Source organism: Petromyzon marinus, chromosome 7, assembly GCF_048934315.1.
Source record: "Petromyzon marinus isolate PM22_M1 ecotype Great Lakes invasive population chromosome 7, UKy_Petmar_22M1.pri1.0, whole genome shotgun sequence".
Taxonomy (NCBI): domain Eukaryota; kingdom Metazoa; phylum Chordata; class Hyperoartia; order Petromyzontiformes; family Petromyzontidae; genus Petromyzon; species Petromyzon marinus.
Window position 1 is genome coordinate 9,733,854 of NC_133673.1, and position 24,929 is coordinate 9,758,782.

The 24,929-nt window shown below is 45.7% G+C and overlaps 1 protein-coding gene across 7 annotated transcripts; it reads right to left on the bottom strand.

Annotated features, from left to right (window-relative positions):
• Positions 1–58: 58 nt before the first annotated feature.
• Positions 59–24,736, bottom strand: LOC116939939 (1-aminocyclopropane-1-carboxylate synthase-like protein 1). 7 transcript variants are annotated; one of them, XM_032949003.2, is made up of 16 exons: positions 24,641–24,735; positions 22,941–22,997; positions 21,131–21,352; positions 19,447–19,506; positions 18,785–18,855; positions 17,884–17,953; positions 16,873–16,939; positions 15,633–15,730; positions 14,287–14,364; positions 12,789–12,889; positions 11,460–11,549; positions 10,645–10,690; positions 7,369–7,510; positions 6,485–6,627; positions 5,595–5,748; positions 59–2,998 (listed from the first exon to the last, which is right to left on the bottom strand). In XM_032949003.2, the coding sequence occupies exons 3-16, from the start codon at positions 21,332–21,334 to the stop codon at positions 2,757–2,759; spliced, it is 1,566 nt and encodes a 521-aa protein (XP_032804894.2). In that variant the 5' UTR covers positions 21,335–21,352; positions 22,941–22,997; positions 24,641–24,735; the 3' UTR covers positions 59–2,756. The 7 variants fall into 7 exon arrangements, with proteins under 7 accessions (XP_032804894.2, XP_032804895.2, XP_032804897.2 ...); XM_032949004.2 differs by having other exon boundaries at positions 22,935–22,997; positions 24,641–24,734; XM_032949006.2 differs by lacking the exon at positions 24,641–24,735 and adding an exon at positions 23,719–23,855.
• Between the last annotated feature and the right edge of the window lie 193 nt (positions 24,737–24,929).

The following is a 24,929-nucleotide window of genomic DNA, read 5'->3' on the forward strand; positions in this document are numbered from 1 at the left end:
CAAGCACTAATGCTAAATGGTGTTTTAATTATAGTGCATGGCACAGCTTCAAAACAAATTGAATATCACAAGACAATGTGCTTTAATCAAGACAATGCATGTAATAATAACACGTACACTATATGCACACTCCAGAGATCTCAGACTGGCAAAACCATTTTGCTTTGAAATGTGAAAATCACCATCATACACCGTTATTTAAAAATAAAATGTAACTGTTCAAATAAACTACTGGCCTTTTAAAAGACAATTTGCATACAGAACACCTTACATTTAGATGGGTTGGTTTTTATATTATAATTGTAGGTTCACGAAAAATCTCATTCAACATCACTTCCAAGAGAAATGGCATATAACGAGCAAACAGCACGCACACATCCCGCAACCCCGAAAGGGACAAACATTAAACAGTTATATTGGAATGTCAATGTTGAAAATACCAATGTCAGGAATATATTTCAAGTACTGCAACGACACTGGGGTTAAGGACACATCTACAAAGACAACGAACAATGGTGGAAACACACTGGCAATAATACCATTCAAGCGTCACAAAACTCACAACGAAAAACACCGCAAGGAAACGAGCACCGCGACCATAGCATCATCCTCTTGAAATTTCCTCTGATTTGCTGTCGGAGCAAAACAAATGTCATCAAACTCATCGCATGGCAACTGTCATATCATCACACAAGTGACTATCAGTATACAGACGTGCGCCCCGAAGAGCTGGCCAGCAGCACTCCCTCAGTTTAAAGTTCTGGGGCCAGAGTCGACGATAACATCACTTTGTAACAGTGTCGGACGTTCAGTTTACGATAAGATTTGTGTAATTCCGAGTAAACGAGTGGGCCACTTGTAAGTCAATCACAACTGATCATTATGAAAATTGTAATATCTAGCAATAATTATTTTCATCATTCATATCAGCAACATGAATAAAATACCTTAGCTACAGGCTGGCTTAAAACGCCTGGATGCTTACATATCTTTCTGACATGATTGGTATGCAAGTTGAACTTGTTTCGCACCGTATGTAGCCAACTGTGATAATGGGGAGGTGCGTAAAAATCTGGCAGTCGTGGGAGTGATGACATAATCCCAAGCCACCACTCCCACAACAGTTACAATCTCACCATGATACCCACAATTTACTTTGACTTAAGATCCCTTTTCTCCAATGATGTTTATGATCATACGACTCATACCTGCCAGATTTACAGCAAATCTTAATATAATTTTCTTTACTCTGGCCCCCGACCACCTTAGTGTGAAGAACCCATTGTAAGTCTGAATTTAACAATAGCCATGGTGAAGTCTGATTGGACATCGTTGCCAAATGCAAATACAAATTATGATTCCATTCCACCTGGGTGCAAATCGGGCTCCACGTGTTTAATCTCATGTTTGGCACCTTTTCGTCCAAATTCACTCCGCATATACGGTAGCACGAACTAATCTAAGTAAAGCCGTTGCAAGAAACGACAGGACCAGGAGTCAGAATATCAATTTAAAAATGACACGACTGCAGAAATAGCAGCAGCATCAGCCTAAACGCTGTTTCAGGCTCCGAAGAATGACTGGTGAAGGTGACTGAATGCCCAGCAATTCACAATATCGTGTCGAACTATAAAGGACGGTCAGGATGGAAATACAGAACTCAATAAGTATTTTGCACTTAAACCGTTTCAAGAGTCAAGCTCTCTTCATATTTGGCCACATGTTATGAATTGCACGTGTCTACAGATGTAGATGAACTGTCACAAGTTAGTCACAAGTCTAGGATAAATATTTTTTAATGGTCAAAGCTGCAACGAGTGGCTGCAGGGGTCATGTGAATTCATTATAAGACAAATGAAAAACATCGATTCATATGTTTGATCTGTATCATCTATCGTGGGCTTAAGCATTTATTTTAAATATTACATACCTGTGTGCCTCTATGACTATGGATACCTCAGAACCATAGCTTGACATTTGTGACTGTATTAGTAGGCTCACCCATCTAAATGGGACACTTTTGATATTCACATGATGTATGGAAATCAAAAGAAACTAATAAGTATATGCACCAACTTCAAGCAAAGAATCTCTGCCATAGAGAAGGCATCAGCATAAACACAACACACGTGGCTAATTTGGCTACGAACAGCTTCCGGGCAACCTGAAATGGCTGTTGGCAAGTATTGAGTGAACATAGTATACTGCGAATATAATTCTACCTCGTTTTAATATATATTGGTGATAACCAGAATGAAACTGGTGTCATTTTTTTTTACTTTGGGCTCTGGACTCAGACAGAAACGGCTCAAAAAAGATGCAATCCAGGGAACAACAAAATCCACCCTGCCCATTCTGGTGAGTTTACAGCTAACCATGAGCAAAATGTAAGCCTATTCCAAATGTATAGCCACAATATTTATGGTCACGTTCAGACCAGGCCTGTGATAGAATTGCAGCCACATTGCAGCAGTGGGGGGGGGGGGGGGGGGGTAGGGACATAAAAATTTTTTTTCATGTATTGCTCTACTCCAGAACCTCAGAATTTGCTGCTTTATTACCTCAACATGGTAACCAATTCATCATTATGGTTTATATTTTCAGAGATCTCAAGAAACTAAATAGATTTCTGATCGTGATCCCACCCTGAACACTCTCTCTGAAATCCTCCCTTTAAAATTAGCATTGAACCATCTTCAACGAACCCAAGGTGTCTAAATTAGATCTACTAAAATTGATCCAGAGGCCTCACGTTATCACTTCTTGAGCAGCTGTTGGAAGCTCTCGTAAACCTCCGGGTTGCTCTTGGCAAAGTGCTCCGCCTTGTTCTGCTCCAGCCAATCAGACGAGTGGATCTGCTTCCGCAACAGACCAATCAAGTCCTCCAGGGAGTCGGAGGGCAGGGCTGAGGAAGCGTTTGGTTGGTCGCCTTTCGATGTTTGGGCAGAGTTGGTAAGCAACTTGAGCTTTGGTAAAGCACTTTCCAGCCTATCCATACCTGCATGCACACAAACACACGAAGACAACGATTCTCATTTAGCCGTATGCACTGTAAAGATAAGTGCTGGTCATCATCAGGCAATGATCAAGTTACTGTTGGATGAAAAGCTCCCCAAGCAGTCGCCATCTCTCGATCTTACAATGAATCAATCCAAGCGACGTATGCGCACCAGCTCCATTTCACGATGGAGTGGCAGCCAAAGGAGGGAAGAGTGCTGTTAGTTACCACCTATTATGGTCACATAGCACATGTTGCCTGAATAGGATTTCCTAACTGCAATAGCTACATGTTTAAGGCTAAGGATTTGCTACTCATGGCAAAAATCAAACCCTGATTACTGCATCACTGCACCCCAAAGGCAAATATTTCCCGTTTCGCCGTAACAGACTGTGAGGGCAAGTGCTGTGAGCCAACATCTATGAAGGCCGACACGAGCTATAACAGGGTAGGTGGCCTGCACTCTGCCTGGTCGCCTTTTTTCTCCCGAGCAGCGATGTTTACATACCACACATTGGTACTAATTTGAGGCCGAGTCGACCTAGGGGATGCCCAGGAATCAGTTCAAATAATCGTCACCGGTGTTGGCCACGAGTGGGAATCAAACTCGGGTCGCCGGGTTCGTAGAGCGGTGGCGCAGCGCTAACGACTGCGCCACTGCTCCCAACTGCTCCACTGCTCCCAACTGCTCCCCACACACACGCACACATAGCAGAGATAAACACATTCTCCTGCGGAGGGAGCCGGTAGGAACGTTGGGTTGCTCGGTCAATGGCCAGGGTCAACGGCGGCACCACCACGTGGTGTATTCCGCAAATATGCCCGACTGTGAGGGCGGCCACAAGCCGGCGTGAGTAGGTTAAACGTTGAGTTTTATAAGGGCACCACGGGGTGACCAGCCCCTCCCCACCCAGCCCCACCCCTCCCACCCCCCACTCAGCCCCACCCTCCCCACCCAGCCAAACCCCACCCTCCCCACCGAGCCCCTCCCCACCCTCCCCACCCATGCCCCTCCCCACCCAGCCACCCCCACCACATCCCTCCCCTCCCCACCCAGCCCCTCCCTTCCCACCCAGCCCCTCCCCAGCCTCACCCCTCCCATTATTGGATGCACGACGGACGGACGGACACAATAATCCCCTGTGGGCTAGTGGTGTAACCAGGAGGTTCCTACCAGTATTACTGAGCAAGGTCTGGTCTAAGTGTCACAAGCAGACCATTAAGGAGAACGATGACAAAGACGTTTGCTCTCACCGGTATCCAATACAGAACTTTTCATATACCAAACTGTGCCCAAATTTCCCAGAGCTGCCAGGACACCGGCATTCTAAAATGTTGTCTCCTTCCAAAAGTTAGGTCAACATAGCTCTTAAATGCGTTTTCGGGTTGTTACCGCCTGTTCTTTAGCAGCAGGATGTCCGAACCCGTTTTTCACTCCACGTGCTGGGAGCTTTGACGGTTTCTTCAGGTCGGACATCGCGCTGAACAACAGGTGGCGCAACCCAAAAACAGTGGAGAGCTGTACAGCACAACCGCAGTAATTAAGTCAACATTTTTCCACAATTTTAATCAGCCCTGAGGAATGGTAACTACCAAAAACGTTTAGTCTATATAGTGCTAACAGCGATGGAATATTCAGGATCATATGAGAATGGTGTTTTTGGTCTGCGTCTGTATTATACGGGGACTCCGCTACTTACGAACATTCGACTTACGAACTTTCAGAGATACGAATAAACCTGTCCGCGTATCCAGTTGCCTGTTCGTAAGCTCAACCATCACGCAATAGATGGTGGTGGTGGTTGTTCGGTGTCAAGCACTGGCCTGTTTTGAGTCTCAGGACCCAAACACTGAAAGGTTTACTCAGGTGTTGGCAGCTGTTCACGATGCCATTGCCTGTTACAAGTTGATTTATCTCTTGGTAAGTTTTTCAAGAGAGTTGAGACGAAACACGACCACCAAGGGGAATTAGCATCTACATCTGCAGAACATAAAGATCCAGTGGCATCTACAGGAGATTATACAACTTTTAAAACCATTCCCTGTGTTTAGTGTACAGTAAAACCTTGGATTGCGAGTAACTTGGTCTGCGAGTGTTTTGCAAGACGAGCAAAATATTTTATACATTTTAATTTGATAAACGAGCGAGGTCTTGCAATACGAGTAGTACGTATACGCTTTGCCTGCCGAGCGTCACGTGATCACAACTGATTTACGAGCGCTTTGATATACGAGTGCTTTGGATTACAAACACGTTTCCGGAACGAATTATGCTCGCAATCGTCAAGGTTTTACTGTACATGCCGTACAACACGTTTGGAATCGACAGGCGTAAAGTTGGACTTACGAACAAATCGACTTACGCACAGACCTCTGGAACCTAACTCGTTCGTAACTAGAGGAGTTCCTGCATAGTATTGCTGACACAGTAGTCTCCTGTTCCGTCCGTGACCTGCTGTCAGCGAGCCTTCGACACGTGGCCTGAGAGTGCACCTGGCCTGGCACAGGCGCCGTGGTGACGTCACCGTCACTTGGTGGCGAATGGCGTGTGTTTGTATTGATTGCTGACGCAGTGTTGGATAGCAGCTGCGCTCACCGAGCTTGAGTCGAGTCATGGACTCGGCAAAAACGAGGCGCACCCAGCCGGGCTCGGGGCAGTAGAACGCCTGTCCCGGGCTGATGAGCACTTTGGATTTGATCAGAGCAATCCACATATCCTTCTCCGCCACGAACGTGTCACTTTGCAGGAACTGGGGTGCGCTCGCGGGGGGAAAACGGGCACAGAAAAAAAGAGCACGTTTGTGCCATCGTCTCGAGCAAAAATAACTTGGTGCAAATAACATGATTTCAATTTATTAAAGCGCTAATTTATTTATTATTGAATCATTCAATAATCATAGCAAAATATGGCCAAGAAGGGCATCAGCGATGGAGAAGTGAAAGTTGGATGGCCCGTGATGTCCCGAACAAACGAATTTGCTGAAGACCCGACGCAGGAACACGCTGATTTCAGCCGGCATAGAAGACAGTGAGCAGCGCTTATCCATGTTCGAACAACGCACGGCAGGCGCGGTTACCTCCTGCACGCATGAAGAATTAACAAGTCATCCGATTATGAATGTGATGAAGTACGTTCTGTTAGTCTTCGTAACTGACGACCGCCCATTATACACTTCATATAGAAGGTATGAACGCTATGCATCAATAAACTCCTGGTGCCATCGAATGGATCACCAAACTTAACAGTTAATGTTTTGTCAGTTTCTTGTCAAATCCCATAGGGAAGAAGAAGATAGCACACTCAGGATATTTTGTGCTCAGCTTGTTGTCCTTCTCCCGCACACTCCGATTAGCACGGTTTGGCTACATACGGTGGCGAAAGAAGTTCAACGTACATACAACATTGGGTCAAGTTCACTTTTCTTATTTTCCACCTTTTCTTGTTTTTGGTAAAAAAAAAAAAGTGGCCACTGAGGAGCTCTTTACCTGCCGGAAATCAGCCCAGACGTAGAGGCCCGACGCTCGCTCCAAATATGGCACCCCCATTGCTCGGAGGCGGTCCGTCATGTAGCGGTGGGCCTTCCGCAGGCGCTCGTGATTCGTGGGCAGGAACACACGGTCAATCCACTCTGAGGATGCACGTGGGAGTAAGGCATCCATTATTTTATTCATTTATTCTTTCATTTGTTTATTCATTCATTCGAGGTAAATGAGTCTCGCACATTTCAACGAAGCCGACGTGTTCCACTGCTCGATTGATGGCTGGGCGTTGGGTGGCAGGGAGGCACAGTCGTTCAACTAGTGCCTCAGCAAGAAGAGCCTGAGTTTGACTTCTGACCCAAGTACATTTCAGTGGTTATATGTTCGCCCCCCTGGTAGGCATGGGTTCCCCTCTGGCTTCTCCCGTTTCTTCCCAAAGAGAAATACATACATGTACGTAATTGGTTTTGACGAAACATCCAAATGCAGGGCCCTCCAAAAAAGAAGAGTCTAACAACTCAGTGTGGTTATCCTAAGTAAATAAGCATTATTATTATTATAATATCTACTGGCTTCCCTGAGCCTCAATGGACATTCGTGTCCCCAATGGGTTAAGCACCAGTGTGCTCTAAACAAATTATGTAAATACATCAGGTGCGACTCGTTATATTGACCCAGATATATGACGGTGATGATGAACTGGCTCGATCCTGGCTACTAAGAAAATAAAATGCATGAAATTACATTTATGAAAATGCAACAATAACGACAAAATCCATTTTCTAAAACCCAAACCATGACAAATTGTTCTTAGCTGCTTCGTTACAGCATCTTAGGGGTGTGTGAATGTGGCAGCCGTCAGGGTGGTTAACTCTGATGGCCGTTGGCACCTCGGTCCCGGAGAATCTGCGACACGGAGTACTGCAGCGGACCTGGCACGCCATGCACGTATGCCACCTTGCCCAGGGCACGGATCACGTCGCGATTCTCCGTGTAGAGCACGCCCACACGCAGCCCCGATGCGGCAAAGTCCTTTCACGCGCGGGGGCGAAAAGTGTAGTCACACAGAGCACGCGTTCCACAAGAACCGCTTTGTGTGTTGATTTTTTTGTCCTTTTTCCCGCACCTCCGAATAGCACGGTTGGCTACGTCTCGTGCGAAAGTTCAACATGCATACATACAGTGAGGGAAAAAAGTATATACTTTGTGGGCCTCACATTAGCGCACACCATTGTACGAGCACCTTGCAATGGCAAAAGTAAATGAGAGGGCTAAAATAAATAAAAAACCTCGTACTCGATTAGTGCGGCTCACACCCATTGACCAATATAATTTCCAGTCCGTTTCACTGTGGTGGGTCTCAATCGAATGAAATAGTTGCAAGTCGTGGGTTCCCTAATCAACCCGAGTTTAAGGCGAATAGCTGGGGGGGAAAAACACACATTTACAGTGAGGGAAAAAAGTATTTGATCCCCTGCTGATTTTGTACGTTTGCCCACTGACAAAGAAATGATCAGTCTATAATTTTAATGGTAGGTTTATTTGAACAGTGAGAGAGAATAACAGCAACAAAAATACGGAAAAACGCATGTCAAAAATGTTATAAATTGATTTGTATTTTAATGAGGGAATTAAGTATTTGACCCCTCTGCAAAACATGACTTAGTACTTGGTGGCAAAACCCTTGTTGGCAATCACAGAGGTCAGACGTTTCTTGTAGTTGGCCACCAGGTTTGCACACATCTCAGGAGGGATTTTGTCCCACTCCTCTTTGCAGATCTTCTCCAAGTCATTAAGGTTTCAAGGCTGACGTTTGGAAACTCGAACCTTCAGCTCCCTCCACAGATTTTCTATGGGATTAAGGTCTGGAGACTGGCTAGGCTACTCCAGGACCTTAATGTGCTTCTTCTTGAGCCACTCCTTTGTTGCCTTGGCCGTGTGTTTTGGGTCATTGTCATGCTGGAATACCCATCCACGACCCATTTTCAATGCCCTGGCTGAAGGAAGGAGGTTCTCACCCAAGATTTGACGGTACATGGCCTCGTCCATCGTCCCTTTGATGCAGTGAAGTTCTCCTGTCCCCTTAGCAGAAAAACACCCCCAAAGCATAATGTTTCCACCTCCATGTTTGACGGAAGGGGATGGTGTTCTTGGGGTCATAGGCAGCATTCTTCCTCCTCCTCCAAACACCGCGAGTTGAGTTGATGCCAAAGAGCTCCATTTTGGTCTCATCTGACCACAACACTTTCACCCAGTTGTCCTCTGAATCATTCAGATGTTCATTGGCAAACTTCAGACGGGCATGTATATGTGTTTTCTTGAGCAGGGGGACCTTGCGGGTGCTGCAGGATTTCAGTCCTTCACGGCGTAGTGTGTTACCAATTGTTTTCTTGGTGACTATGGTCCCAGCTGCCTTGAGATCATTGACAAGATCCTCCCGTGTAGTTATGGGCTGATTCCTCACCATTCTCATGATCATTGCAACTCAACGAGGTGAGATCTTGCATCGAGCCCCGGGCCGAGGGAGATTGACAGTTCTTTTGTGTTTCTTCCATTTGCGAATAATCGCACCAACTGTTGTCACCTTCTCACCAAGCTGCTTGGCAATGGTATTGTAGCCCATTCCAGCCTTGTGTAGGTCTACAATCTTGTCCCTGACATCCTTAGAGAGCTCTTTGGTCTTGGCCATGGTGGAGAGTTTGAAATCTGATTTGATTGATTGCTTCTGTGGATAGGTGCCTTTTATACAGGTAACAAGCTGAGATTAGGAGCACTCCATTTAAGAGTGTGCTCCTAATCTCAGCTCGTTACCTGTATAAAAGACACCTGGGAGCCATAAATCTTTCTGATTGAGAGGGGGGGTCAAATACTTATTTCCCTCCTTAAAATGCAAATCAATTTATAACATTTTTGACATGCGTTTTTCTGGATTTTGTTGTTGTTATTCTGTCTCTCACTGTTCAAATAAACCTACCATTAAAATTATAGACTGATCATTTATTTGTCAGTGGGCAAACGTACAAAATCAGCAGGGGATTAAATACTTTTTTCCCCTCACTGTATATACCGAAGTCTGTAAGTCTTCCCGGTACATTAAAAGTTGCAGTGTTTGTCAGTTGCATGATTAAAATACATCACTTGAGACAATGCAATTACACGCAGTTTTCCCCCTCTTCTGTTATTATCTGATATTCTCAGAGGTGGCAACTCTCATCAATTCTGTAAATGACGAGAAACACCCATCATGACAGAATAATAGTGCGGGCTATAAACCATAAGGTTTAAACAACACGCAGATGTGTGTGAAAAGTACACAGCCTTTGTGCATTATGCAAAAAACATCAGCATTTTCTGAAGTGCATTGTGTTCCTCTTGCCTGAGATCACCATAAAAATAAACCTGAGCAAACATGCTTCTGTCAGTTGGTCATATTTGTTCAAATATATTGTGATGGTGACCTAAGCCAAGAGGACCACAATGCACTTCTTCAGGAAATAGATATTTTTGTTGCATAATGCACAAAGACTGTTTGCTTTTCACAGTGTTGTGTATTGTTTGAAACTGGTGGCAACTCTAATGGTTATCATTGTCATGGAAACCGAATTTAGCTTTTAACATGTTATTAGTGTATTCTTAGTTTTTTCGGTAAAGTCACGTTGAAGGGAAACAACAAAATAATAAAATATATATAAAACAATAAAACATTCTCAGGACGTTTCGACCATAACTCAAACGGTCGTCTTCAGGTGTGTTGGTTTGCATAAATTTATTTTTAAACGGCGCATTTATTTATAAAAACGTTAGCGCCACGCGCAACGATTTGGCAGTTTATTTAGGACTAGTCCATCTATATTCTGAAAAGAGGAGGGGGAGACGAAATGCAAACCAACACACCTGAAGACGACCGTTTGAGTTATGGTCGAAACGTCGTGAGAATTTTTTATTGTTTTATATATATTTTATTATTTTGTTGTTTCCCTTCAACGTGACTTTACCGAAAAAACTAAGAATATGAATTACTGCAGTCACGAAAGCTTTAAATCAAAATGTTATTAGTGCTCGGAGAGGCCCCTAGTGTTGAGGGAACTACATCAAAATATAATCATTACCATCACCATTAGGGCTGTACAAAGTGTTACGCAAGGTTTAACAAACGTAAGATTTACCTTGCTGAGGCTCCACATCACGTGCGTGCGGTCCGGGTCAGGAAGACTTTCACAAACAGACGACAAAAGGAGTCAATGACACTGTGGCGACGCCTTGGTCAAACTTGTGCATGTATGTCGTGTGTTCCGCTGGGCTACTCACTTGGACTCATAATAGGCACCAGGGTACGTGTACAATCAGGTGCATTCACTGGGCTCCAAGTCAACCGTACAACGATTACAAAATCTCTCTCAAAAATATTAAAACCCACACGTGGCATACTTCTTTGACCTCAAACTGACCTCTGTGAGGTCACTTCCTCTTGCCCTTCTGTCTGCCCTCTCCATGCTAGAAAACACTGTTTATTTTCTCCACCTCAGCATTAATTACTGTGAAGACTTAGCAAAAAACTCCATAATGGTACTCAGTGAGGCTTTTCTGGATACACAAAAGTAATGATAATTTTAAAATATAGATTTATTTTTTTACGTAAGGAGGTTGCTTCTGCTGCTCTAATAGCATGGAATGAGCTGCCCCCGTTATCTCCAATTTGCTAAATGGGCCCGTCTTGTTCCCTATGTATGACAGAAAAACCTTCATTAACTTCACCGATTTAATTCCTTTATAATTAACATTCCATTTGTTATTCAATTGCCCGATTATATTCCATGTTTAAAGCTACTCGTTCCTTGTAACACCCACAAATACACTGCCCTGTTATGACTGCATAATCTGGAGATACATTTGTATGATATAGCAACTGCTACATTACATAAACAAAGCTGCATTGTGTTGCATATGGAGAAAATATCACAAAGCCAACATGGGCACAAACCGGTCAAAGCTGAGGACACTGGTGAACTTGGGTCCCTTGATGAAGATGGTGAGCATGTATATCTCATCCATGATCACATGCAGCTCGTGTCTGCAACAGCACGTGGGCGCTCAGTTCAACGCTAGAATATTTAGCAGTACCTTAATATTTTAGTCCACCCAGCGGGTATAAAATGGCGACACCGCAGTTAGTCGTTCGGCAGGGCCCGTGCGGTGGGGTTTAGTGTGGTGCCCACACACTTAGCCTAGCCCATTTCTGCCAGCACTGGTGTGAGTAAATCGTTTCAGGGCTACACCGTGACCCTGAACAAGTGGCAATAACCGATTGGCTGGAATGCGATCGATGTCGTGAGATCTCTCGGAAGCGAAACAGCGTTCACCCTGGAGAGTGCTCTGATAGGCGACCACCATGCATTAAATATAGAACACATATAAAACCCCTTATTCATTGGCTGAAAACATCTAAATTTATATGCACCTCCGTGTCTGCAGATTGTGCAGCGTCGTGAGATTCAGCTTGCATGAATGACGGAATATAAACAAAGTCGTTATTATAAAACGGGTGTTTTATAGGCTGCTGCAGGGCTAAGTTTTCATTTCATTTTCATTTATTTGGTATAGCCCTGTGAGCCATTAGGCTCTTGAATCGGGTGCAACCGCAACAAACAAAAAACAAAAACATGAACAAGAAAACATCTTAAAGTGACTATGTTACTGTGCAAACAGAAAATCCAGGAAAAAAACAGCAAAATAGTTGTAAACAGGGATACATTTAGCAAACTACATTTTGTACTATACTATGCCTCAACATCTATGCCCCTCCACCTTTGTCAACATCACCCGCATGGCGTGAGGAGGCCCTCATCCAGAAGTGGCTGTACATGAACACATTGTTTTAGAAGTGTATTTTTTTTACATGAAAGCAATCATGTTCTCACAGTGGGTGAAAGTGGCAGTATGGAGTTATCTGAAACGAGTGCAATAAGTAACTCAAACACAGAGGGCCAACCCGTGGGGAAAAAATAAACGCAGAGTCTGCAGCAAGTTCACGCTCTCCAACAGTAAGAGTCCCCCCCCCCCCCCCAATGTCATGCACAATCAATCACCCAATCCCCAGCCCAACCCTAGTCGTGCCAAGGAGTATAAAATCATCAAAATAACATTTGCGATCACAGGCTACAAAATGCACATGCCGATGCCCATTATAGAGTTTTACGAGACCCATTCGGAACACGGCGCAGCCAAACGAGCCGAGCCAAACAGCCGCATCTTGGCAAACACTTGCGGCCCCCTTGCAAAAAAAAAAGAGAGATAAGTGAGCAGAACGCACCTCTTGGCAAACTCCAGATAACTGAGCAGAGCGTCGGCCGGGTAGATGTCGCCCAGGGGGTTGTTGGGGTTGATGAGAATAACTGCCCTGATGCGCATGCCCTGCAGGGCAAGTGACGAGAGAAACACGGCCGTTATTTATCAACACGGTCCCAGCCGCCACGCAGTCCCCGTCTGCCGATACAGCCTGATTTCGTTCATAAGACACAATGTCAACTTGTACATCTAAATGAGCTGACCCTTCACGAGACTTTGCTTGAAACTAATAAAGTAATAGCCTAATTGGACAAATCAAACCATGGGATGGTAGAGCAATGAGTGAGGACTCAAGACAGGCGGTTTGCCTCTCAATGAATTGTAAGGCTACTTACTTAAGCCAGTTTATGCCATTTTTTAAATAACATTAAGCGGAGTGGTGATGTCAGAAAGGGGCCGTCAGGCTTGTATATGTACGTATGTTGAACTTCTTTCACACTGTACGTAGCCAACCGTGCTAATCGGAGGTGCGGGGAAGGACAACAAACTAAACACACGCTGCTTTACCACCCTTGCATTATTATAGAACCACCATGCCGTCAATTACTCCATACACATTTTTGAAAGGCGCAAATTTAGGTAATACGCTATTTAGAACTGTCAACATGTGTTGGTTATGTCAAGAAAATATTAATAAACAAAGTACTTGAAAACATTTAAATGAGTGAAGTTAAACACAATGTTATGTTTTTCAAAGCGCATACAATTATCATGGATCTAATATAATACGATATATATTGTAATATCACCATACCACGGCAACCTTACCAGCGCCACACAGCCCCTGCGTGTCGCTGCAGGATAGTTTCTGTCAACTGTACAGTTATTGCTTTATCACTCTCTCCGTGGCTCATCAACTCAGCGCCCACCATTCCATTACCACGTGCCCAGCGCTCAAGCCTAATATGGCTGCTCTGTTATGATCTTGCTGTACGGGGGGGGGGAGCACTGATAGCCATGATGTACGTGGACGAAAATTAAAACAACTTCATCGGTAATAGTAATAGGTTTTAACCCTTTTATCTGGCACCAAAACTGACACCTTTATACAACGGATTATGTTTGCAATAACCACAACACAAGCAGTCAAATTGCAAACAAAAAGAGACAACTCTGATAATGATATGCACTGTCCTTGAAACTTTATCGATACCGAGGCTCCCACAGGGCCATGCGGGAGGGCACCAGCTGTCATAGAATGCGGCCGTTTTGCTACAATTCTCTGTGGTGAGTACAATGTCTTTAAGAACAATGAGGCTATGCCGCTGAATAAAATGAACGCCAACCGCTTGCACGTTCAGAGATTCAACGGTGAACGGGACCCCCACCCTGCAACTTTCAGACGTCTCGGAACGGGAAAGGGTTAACAATGTGGAAGTGGTGGTTGGGCAAAGACGAGGACAATCAGGTAGCAGGAGCTGAATGCAGTCAGAACCAACGGTTGAGGTTTATGTGCCACTGACCTCCTTTTTAGCAGCTTCCAACGCAGTCTCGAGTTTTGGCACCGTGAGCTGGAAGGGATGAGTCTCATCTTCAGACGGCTGGGAGAGAGAGAAAGGTTTTAATTGCGGTAATTTTTTTGTATATTTTACAGATCAGCTGGCACTCACCTCCATCTTCCGAAATGGTGATGCATTCCAGTGATCCATCACTCTGAAAGGTCGGGTTTGTGGATCACCTGAATTTGGAAACTCCCAAACTCGCCAGGCTGTGCGGTCACCAGGAGATGACAATACAGAATGGATTCTGAAATCCATTCTGTGCACACCTTGGTTATCCCCTTGTAAGTTGGGGTTTTCTCTGGGTATTTCAGATTCTTCCCACGTGCCAAATATTATTGGCCAAACATCCCAATTCATGACCAAGGATGGAGAGATGATCTAAGTGAAACATGTTCTCCACTTGTTGCAGAGGTTCACGGTTCGAAACCAGTGGCCACCCCGATTACTCTGAGTATAATAACCATGGCAATAATATGCTGACTGCATCAAAGCGGATGTTCAAGATCCCCTGATGTTATTAGCAAAAGTATTCTATTGTGTGGCAGCGTGAGGGGTCTAAGTGTGCCAAAGTAAAAAATTACCCACAAATTACGCAAATGGGATTGTATATAGCAATCATCACCCCGTACTTGCACACTGATGTGCCAGGTCACTCTTGCATATTAGACTATCCTCGTCTCTCGAATTCTCACCTGACTAAACAAAAAAGAAACCTGAACAAGCAACATGACACTGCAAAAAGAAAGAGTCTTACAACTCACTGAGGTTTTCCCTGCAGAAATAAAGGTTAGTATAAATCTATATTCTTGATTCTTTCGGTAAAGTCATGTATAAGGGAAACAATAAAATAATAAAAATATAAAAGAAAAAAATAGTATAAATCTATTAATAATTAATGGACAATAACCACATGGTGGGTGTAGCAATGACGCAGTGGTTTGTGCACTGCGCCATGAGCCACAGTCACCAGAGTTCGCTTCCTGGCCATTGCTAACACCACTGGTGAACGATATCTGAACCAACCAAATGCTGGGTTGACCAACCCGCACTCATCAGCATGGTCAAGTTTGGTCAAACAACCCCCATGATCGAGAGGTGTTGGGAGGCCTTCATCCATCAGAGGGCTATAAACATGTGCTTTATTTTAATATTGGTTTAACACGTAGGCTTTCGCGACCAATATCATCCATGCTAATGTAGAAATTATAATGTAGAAATCTGCATCCGGCAGTGAGCTGAGAATAGCCGCTCATGATGGTGGTGGTGGTGGTGGTGATGACGATCACGCGGACTCTCAATGGGCTCACCACGCCGCTCAGGGGCACGTGCACAGTCCGGACGCCCGAGTAGTGACGGATGTCTTCATCAATGATGCCGTAGTACGGGGTGGGGATGAGGATGCCGTCTGCATCGTGGCACACAAAACACAAAGATGTAGGCTTAACCTACTGTTTCGGTCAAGTGCTGTTAGCAAACGCCTATGAAAACCAGCACGGCAAACGAGGCGCAGAGTGGCCAGCACCATGCCTGGCCACCTTTGTCTCTCTGTGGCAATGTTTACATATCTCACCAGGTACTCATTTGAGGCTGAGTCAACCTAGAGGAGGCCCAGGACCAGTTCAGATACTGGTGTCGGCCGTGAGCGGGAATCGAACTCGGTTCGCTAGGTTCGTGGCGCAGTGTGATAACGGTTGCACAAGCAGCTCCACATAAAATACGCAATACATGCTGCGCTACACAAAATACACACAGGAGGGACACACACCAGCACATACAATCACTCAAAGCAGTCACATAGCCACTTTTAGCTACCATATTCTTGGTTCTTTCGGTAAAGTCAAATTTTCCTGTTGTGGTTTTCACACCTGATGATGATTGCTTGTGTTGCAGTCGAAACATCGTGATAATTTTATTGTTTTATATTTGTATTCTTTTATTGCTTCCCTTCTACATGACTTTACCGAAAGAACCAAGAATATGAATCCCTGCAGTCACGAAAGCTTCAAATCAAAATTTTAGCTATCAGTCAATAGTCTGAGCATGTCCCAGTTACGACGTTAAACTGCATCCGGTTATGGTGTCAAAACGCTGTTGAGAATGACGAGGGGAAACCACCTCAATCTTCCTTCCCAACCTCGTGCTTAAGAGGTCTCATATTGAGTGCTGTGGTGAAAGAGCGAAGCGGGAGAGTGGAAAAAAGATGGAATGAGCTGTGGACTCGTCCTTGGTCGTAGAAGTTGACAGAGAAAGACACTTACCCAACAACAACAATAATTTAGATTTATACAGCACTGAAATGCAATTATACCCATAGACACAATTAGCAAAACAGTGCAGCCGTGCATAACAAGAAAATAGGAGGTGTGTGTGTGTTTGCGTATATAAATGCGTGGTACGTCTGGCCCTCAGTGAGTGCTTCGGACAGATAGAAAAGTGATTAGGAGAGGTTGCCAAAATAATTAAGAAACTCCTATGACCCTGGGTGAAAGGTCCCCTGGTCCCTCCACCACCAAAGGATTCAGTCACTCCCCTGGTTATCTGGCTCACCTCCAGGGTCACAGAGCACCGCTGATAGAGCAGTGAAGAGAGAACCGCAGCCATTAACTACTACCACCTGAGGAGGGCAGAGCGCAGGCAGATAACAACACAACACGCTCGCAAAGCATTACACTGTTTTTGAGTTGTCACGCGTATTGTTAGGCACGATGTCCGACGTTTCGCTCCACGTGCTGGGAGCTTCTTCAGGATTGAGCCCAGTTCCTAAAGAAGCTCACAGCACATGGACAGAAATGTCTGGCATCGTGCCGAATCACCCGCGGTACAACCTGAAAAAACATCAGCGTCCTATACAGCACAACCGCGAAAACCCACACAGGCGTAACGACGCATACCGCACCTTAACATCTAGCACCCCATAAGTGTGAATGAAGAGCAAGTGTACAATTTTACAAGTTTCATCAAAATCAAAGCTGCAATTACCTTGTTGCAGGAATATCACTACAAAGATCCCCCATATAGCCTTAACAGACTGTAGCGGCAAGTGCTGTTAGCGAGCACCTATGAAGGCCGGAATGGTACACGAGGGGGTGGGTGGGCAGCACCACGCCCGACCGCCTTTGTCTCCCTAGTGGCGATGTTTACACACCGCACCAGGTACTTATTTGAGGCTGAGTCGACCTAGGGGAGGCCCGGGACCGGTTCAGATAATCGTCACTGGTGTTGGCCGTGAGCGGGAATCGAACCCGGGTCGCCAGGTTCATAGCGCAGCGCGCTAACCGCTACACTATCACTACACACACACTCACACATGCAAATAATTTGACAAGACTTAACAGAGCCCATGATATCATGTTATATTTTTTACCACGCTGGCGGACACGTGTCACGAAACAAATTTGAATTAACCACAAAATATGAAATTGCCTCTTTCCAAACATTCGGACGACCAATTGACTTATTCTGGGCCACACTGCCATAAGGAATAACTTGGCCAGACAACTGTTGATGATGCAAACAGAAGGAATTTACTCAGCGACTTATTCAGTGTAAAGTACTCACATTTTCTGAGTCAAGGGGCCTGGGTGCCTTGCAGTAATCGGTTAGGAAACGAGCCATTTCTTTCTTCAAACTATTTAAAAAAACACATTTTAACCACAAGTTAACAGCACAGCATAACTCGCCTCACTAACCAGCATTTATTTAAAATTACATCTTGATAAATAGATAAAAGCAAAACTCTTTTTTAAAATAAAAGTTAAGCAAAAACACCAGTTGTTTACATTAACATTTTAGTGTGTACTGTAAATTAAAGTGACGTATCATGCTACGAGACGTAACGCGTGTTAATTCAAATGTTATGTGCATAGCTCTTAGGCATTAAATAATGCATCCGTAAATCATGTATCATTAATTAGTTCGCTTACGATACTTACGCATTGAATCGTGCATGTGTGACAATTATTTCCGCTTCAATGCGAATCACCTGCTGCGACATTTGGTTTACATTTCGTTAACCGGCAGGTCGCATGCGGTGGGGTGACGTGCGGATACCTTTCACCTCTGCCAAGGCTTATCTATCCATCCGGCGTGGAAGAGTCAGCCAAAATACAACACTTGAGAGGGGGCTCTCTAGAACTCCCTCTCGTGGAGGCTCTTCCGCCAGCAGTGGCGTGAGCACGCAATTGCAGAGCTTCACCTTTACCTTTTGCATTTAACGCAACGTGGCGGACTTAACTGGATAAATGAAAACCAATACAAGCGAGCACGGTAAAAAAAAAATGAATTGTAACCAATGCTTGAATCGAATCGTGACCTCGAGTTGTGAAAATAAATCAGATAAATGGAGGGAGAATTAATACTTGGGTTAACAGACGTGAACTCCAGCCAGCCATGGTGATGCTGTGTACCGTGTACGACTGCGGGTGGAACTAAGGACGCGATCGATGGGATAACAACTCACAATGCGTGTCCTCGCCAGTCCCCATAGCACAGCGTCACGGGGTCCACGTGGTACATATCAGGCTGACCCAGCTGCTCGAGAGGCAAACATCACACAACAGCATCATAATGTGCCAGTCGTTCATCCGGGCCACCGGCTTCCCGTGAAACCTGGGATCCGACTATAAATATCTTGCTTCTTCAAAATCTTTCAGGGCCTCCCTCCTCATAATCTTGATTTATTTCGGAGAAATCCGTTGAGCTATGGAACTCTATTTCAAAGATGTCCAGTAATTTTTACAGATGTCCAGTAGTGTCTACTCCGAATAATCACTGAAGTCTCAATGCTCATTAGTTTCCCTTCCACTCCCTTCAATATAAAAAAACATTGTCATTGCACTGCCACACCTGTCCCTTAAATAAAGGTGTTTACACTTCCTCTGCTGACCATAAGGTTTAACAGCAAATGCATTGCTGTATATATTTCATTATCCTGCTATTCATGTCGAAGGACCGATCTCCTTTCTATCACATGAAAATATATTTTTTACTTTGTTGCTGGATCTGCCTTGACGTGTCATTGTTGCTTGTTAAAGACTCATGAGTATATACAGAACTCTGGGTTTGTTTTAGATATACGTAGATTTATACTATATGGAGGTGTTGGCGTGCATGATAGCCTACCCGTGTGGCCATCAAGTCCACAGACAGCTTGTTTTCGCTTGTTCCCAAATTAATGATTCCCTAGAGAAACATAAACGCCAACAAACGTACATTAATATATGAACATCATCTCGAACAGAGCTGCTGCATAAATTGGGTATAAAAATCATAAATTCAACCTATCCATACATATCCCCCCTGTCCCACTATGCATGGTATGCATGGACATGATACAAGATCTTTAAAAAAACATCCATTAGGGTCACAGCATTTCCCAACGCTAAATGCGCTTGCCACGATTAATGAATAAATTATGCAAAATTTAATGACACCAATGCTTCTGCCAACTCTGGTGGCCGTGATAACGACGCTAATAACAATGAGCAATAACCATCGTAAAACAATTTTTGCGGGCTCTTAACGATTTACTTGCACAACTGCAAAGCCTCGGGGAGGGGGGGGGGATGCGCTATTGTGTAAATTCCCATGACGTTTAAAAAGCCACGGCATTGGTCGTGTCTCCCTGCGGTGGTGCACCACCCCCCCACTTCTTCTCCATCTGAAATCGAGCGTAAAACCCATCATCTCTGCTGGCATTGTTGTGTGGGCAAAGAGGAACACACATGGGTTAGCCTGTGCCCGCTGTCTTCCAGCATACGTGACCGGACATACCAAGCGCACTCAACACACACACAGCGAAACGTCTAATCTTATTCATAATCATCATCATCATCATCCTCATCGAACGATCATCAGTACTGACAGGTCCATCTTCAGCCACTCGGCTTTCCGTCACTCCTTCAAGCCTAAATTGACTGTAAACGTTGCGGAGTGAAAGCAAATGCAGCGGGTGACATGACCTGTCCGACATTCACTCGCCACACAAGGCGTGAAATAAATCCGACAATGATGACAATGAGAGATGAACACGTCGTGCGATGGGGGGGAAGGGGGGGGGGAGAAACACCGAGCCGCCGATGTTGCATTGAATCCGCTCATCACAACCACACGCCCGCTGCACGCATGCACACAATGCACGCCGCATTCACAAGCACGGCCGCCTCTTAATAGCTGCGCCCAATGGATCTTCCTTAATTTCATTCAACGCCTTGGCAACCCTGTAGCAAAGATGGAGTGGCTGGACACGCGCACGTATATATATCAATACTGTGTGCGTGCGTGCCGCCTATGTTGTGCGGTAGATTTTTTTTTAACAGATGTGCATCGCACCGACATATATCTGTGTTACATTTGTAAGAACCACACATCTCGATGCTGTACTGACAAATGCGACCATGTACACTGCACATCGACAAAAATATTAAGCTCGTTCTCAACAACATGTCCCTATGCAGATGTGCGTGTGTCTGTGTGTACATGGGAGGTGCATAAGCGGTGCTACATCATCCCGGTACATGCATACATACACACCCACCATTGCACTGTGCGTACAATTGCACTGAAGTACACAGAGACAAACCTTCAGAGTACACACGTGCGTACGTGCACACAGCATTTCTGCATAGTGCTTATGTGTATGCATCTGCACAGAGCATTGCTGTATAAGTACATTCGTGTACATGTATGTGCGCGCAGCAACGGCGCTGTGCAGGACACACACGTGTGAATGCATGTACAGATGAATGTGTACCGCACAGCATTACGCGAACATCACACGTGCAGATCAAACGCATGAGTGGGCCACCTCCGGGTTGCGAGCCTCGTCGAATTTGTTGGCCGAGTACATGGAGAAGCCATCCTGCAGGATGCCCGTGTAGCTCATGATTCTGTGCCCCCTCTCCGACAAGAAGAGACTCCTGCTGCTGCTGCTGCTCCTCCGCGTGCTGCTGCTGTCGCATGGATGATGCCGCGTGGATGCCGCACCACCCGCACGACCTGCTCGCTCCATCGGCCACAGTGGCTGTGGCTGCGAATGTGGGAGAGAGTGAATGTGGGTGTAGCTATCTACGGATGTCACTGTGCGTGTGAATGTTGCTCTGGGTTGTCACTGTGCGTGCGACTGTGAATGCGGTGTAGCCACGGAAGAGAAGGTGGGAGTGAACGTGTTGTTTAGTTATGGATGTGTGCCGTGTGACAACGTAAATTCTGTGGCTGTCAATGTGTGCGCGCGCGAAAGTGAATGTAGGAATAAGTGAATGTGGGCACCACTACGGCTGTCACTGTGCGTGTGAATGGCTATATGGGAGAAAATGTTGTCTATGGATATCAATGTGGGAATATAGGAGTGAATGTGGAAGCAAGTGTTTGTGGGTGTAGATATGATTGTGAATAAAATGTTTTGTTTAGCTATGGATGTAGTTATGAGATTTGAATATAGCGGTCAATGATGTGACTATGAAAGTGGGTACGGGTGCAGCTATGGATGTAGTTATGAGATTTGAATATAGCGGTCAATGATGTGACTATGAAAGTGGGTACGGGTGCAGCTATGGATGTAGTTATGAGATTTGAATAGAGCGGTCAATGATGTGACGAGGAAAGTGGGTACGGGTATAGCTATGGATGTAGTTATGAGATTTGAATAGAGCGGTCAATGATGTGACTATGAAAGTGGGTACGGGTGCAGCTATGGATGTAGTTATGAGATTTGAATAGAGCGGTCAATGATGTGACTATGAACGTGGGTACGGGTGCAGCTATGGATGTAGTTATGAGATTTGAATAGAGCGGTCAATGATGTGACTATGAAAGTGGGTACGGGTGCAGCTATGGATGTAGTTATGAGATTTGAATAGAGCGGTCAATGATGTGACTATGAAAGTGAGTACGGGTGCAGCTATGGATGTAGTTATGAGATTTGAATAGAGCGGTCAATGATGTGACTATGAAAGTGAGTACGGGTGCAGCTATGGATGTAGTTATGAGATTTGAATAGAGCGGTCAATGATGTGACTTTGAAAGTGGGTACGGGTGCAGCTATGGATGTGAATTTGAGCGTGAACGCGAGTAGCTAGAGATTTTATTTTTTGGGTGTGACATTTGGCATATAGCTATTGATGTTAATGTGGGTGTAGCTATTGATGTTAATGTGGGTGTAGCTATTGATGTTAATGTGGGTGTAGCTATTGATGTGAATAGCTATTGATGTGAATGTGGGTGTAGCTATTGATTTGAATGTGGATATAGCTATTGATGTGAATGTGGGTATAGCTATTGATGTGAATGCACAACACGGTATGTGAACGTGTCAATGTGGGTATAGCAGTGGAAATGAATGGTTGCAAACCGTTGCTGATGTGGATGTGAACGTGTTTACAAATTTAGCTCTGGAAATGTGTACACGCTGTAAATGAGGCTGTGTGAATGCAAGTGTGAATGAGGCTCATGCTGCTAATGCAGCTATGGATGGCAATGCAGGTGACTCAGAGATAAGGCTTTTTGTGTTGATGCAGTGTTAGTCACTGCAGAGAACACAAGCTGTATCTGGGAAAGCAGATGCAGCCAGCCCTTTCGGTTGTGGCTTTATCTGTCTGTGGGTGTCGCTGCACCAATGCCTGTGGACGTGGCTGCTGTCACTGTGGGCTCTCTGTGCCCGCTTGTAGAGATGTTGCCTGTAGGATCAGATGGGACGGACGCACACAGACACATAAGTACAAGGACATGCGCACTGGCAAACTACACTACCACGTGCATACTGGCACATGTCACAAACTGCACAAGCATGTGTAAACTACAGGCAGGTTACAAAATGTGTGCATAGTACGGTTCTAAGAATATCCCACGTATAGCCTTTATGCACCCAACACGTGCATAAACACGTATGTACAAAAAACCAACGTAAACAATAGCCAAAGAATTGTACGCATATATACTGCATATGAACGCCTGTAAACATTGTGAGTACGTATACACGGCTTTAAACACGTGTACACAAACACCCTTGCACTGTACAAACACGTGTACACAAACACCCTTGCACTGTACAAACACGTGTACACAAACACCCCTGCACTGTACAAACACGTGTACACAAACACCCTGCACTGTACAAACACGTGTACACAAACACCCCTGCACTGTACAAACACGTGTACACAAACACCCCTGCACTGTACAAACACGTGTACACAAACACCCTGCACTGTACAAACACGTGTACACAAACACCCTGCACTGTACAAACACGTGTATACAAACACCCTGCACTGTACAAACACGTGTACACAAACACCCTGCACTGTACAAACACGTGTACACAACAACACGTGTACACAACAACACTTCGACGCTATCATGTACCAACGCAGTCGCCTCGCGCCTATCCGAGCTTACGGCCATGCCGACATCGCAGCGAACGTGATCAAACGCAGCACTTGCATCTGTGCATGTACTGTACACGTATCATCCCTGCGACGTTCAGTTGCCATTCGCTTCCGAGTCGGCCACGCAACGGAGACCGGCAGTGAAAGTGGTGGTGGTGTGGGGGGTGGTGGTGTTGTGGGGGGGTGGTGGTGTTGTGGGGGGGTGTTGTGGGGGGTGAGTTTTGTTTGTCCGCCATCAACCACACAAAAACTCTGGGCCCGCTGTCGTTGTGGGTTTAAAAAACTGGTTCGCAGGCGACGGTCGGGCCAAGCGGGGTTGAGTCGCTCAGTTGAGGTCCGTCATAAACGACGATTCGACGGTGGAGGTGGTGGTCGTGTGATGGTGGTGGGTGGGTGGTGGTGAGTGGTCGGTGGTGATGGTGAGTGGTCGGTGGTGATGGTGGTGGTGGTAGTAGGTGGGTGGTGGTAGTAGGTGGGTGGTGGTAGTGGGGTTGTGGTGGTGGTAGTGAGTGGGTGGTGGTGGTAGTGGGTTGTGGTGGTGGGTTGTGGTGGTGGTAGTGAGTGGGTGGTGGAAGTGGGTTGTGGTGGTAGTGGGTTGGGGGTGGTAGTGGGGTTGTGGTGGTGGTAGTGAGTGGGTGGTGGTGGTAGTGGGTTGTGGTGGTGGTAGTGAGTGGGTGGTGGAAGTGGATTGTGGTGGTAGTGGGTTGGGGGTGGTAGTGGGTTGGGGGTGGTAGTGAGTGGGTGGTGGTAGTGAGTGGGTGGTGGTAGTGGGTTGGGGGTGGTAGTGAGTGGGTGGTGGTAGTGGGGTTGTGGTGGTGGTAGTGAGTGGGTGGTGGTAGTGGGTTGGGGAGGGTAGTGAGTGAGTGGTGGTGATAGTGGTTGGCGGTGGTGATAGTGGGTGGGTGGTGGTGGTGGCGGCGGGGTAACTCAACACGAATCGCAGAGGCTCCTTCACCGGCCGAGTTCGTTCGCTTCCTCCCTCCCCACGCGGCTCCTGCCGTCTCTGGGATCCACGCGGCACCCCCCCCCCCACGCCACCCAGTGGCCACCCTGCATCAGTGCGGGCTGCAAGAGCCGGTAGAGGGTTTCCTTGGGGGTATGGCGGTATGCGATCGATCAATCGATGATATTATCACCCGCGCTCGTCAACGTTAAAAGGCGAACTGCAAAACGGCCACGTGTCTCATCGGGCTCGCTTGTTAAGAGTTTTCTCGTCTTGTA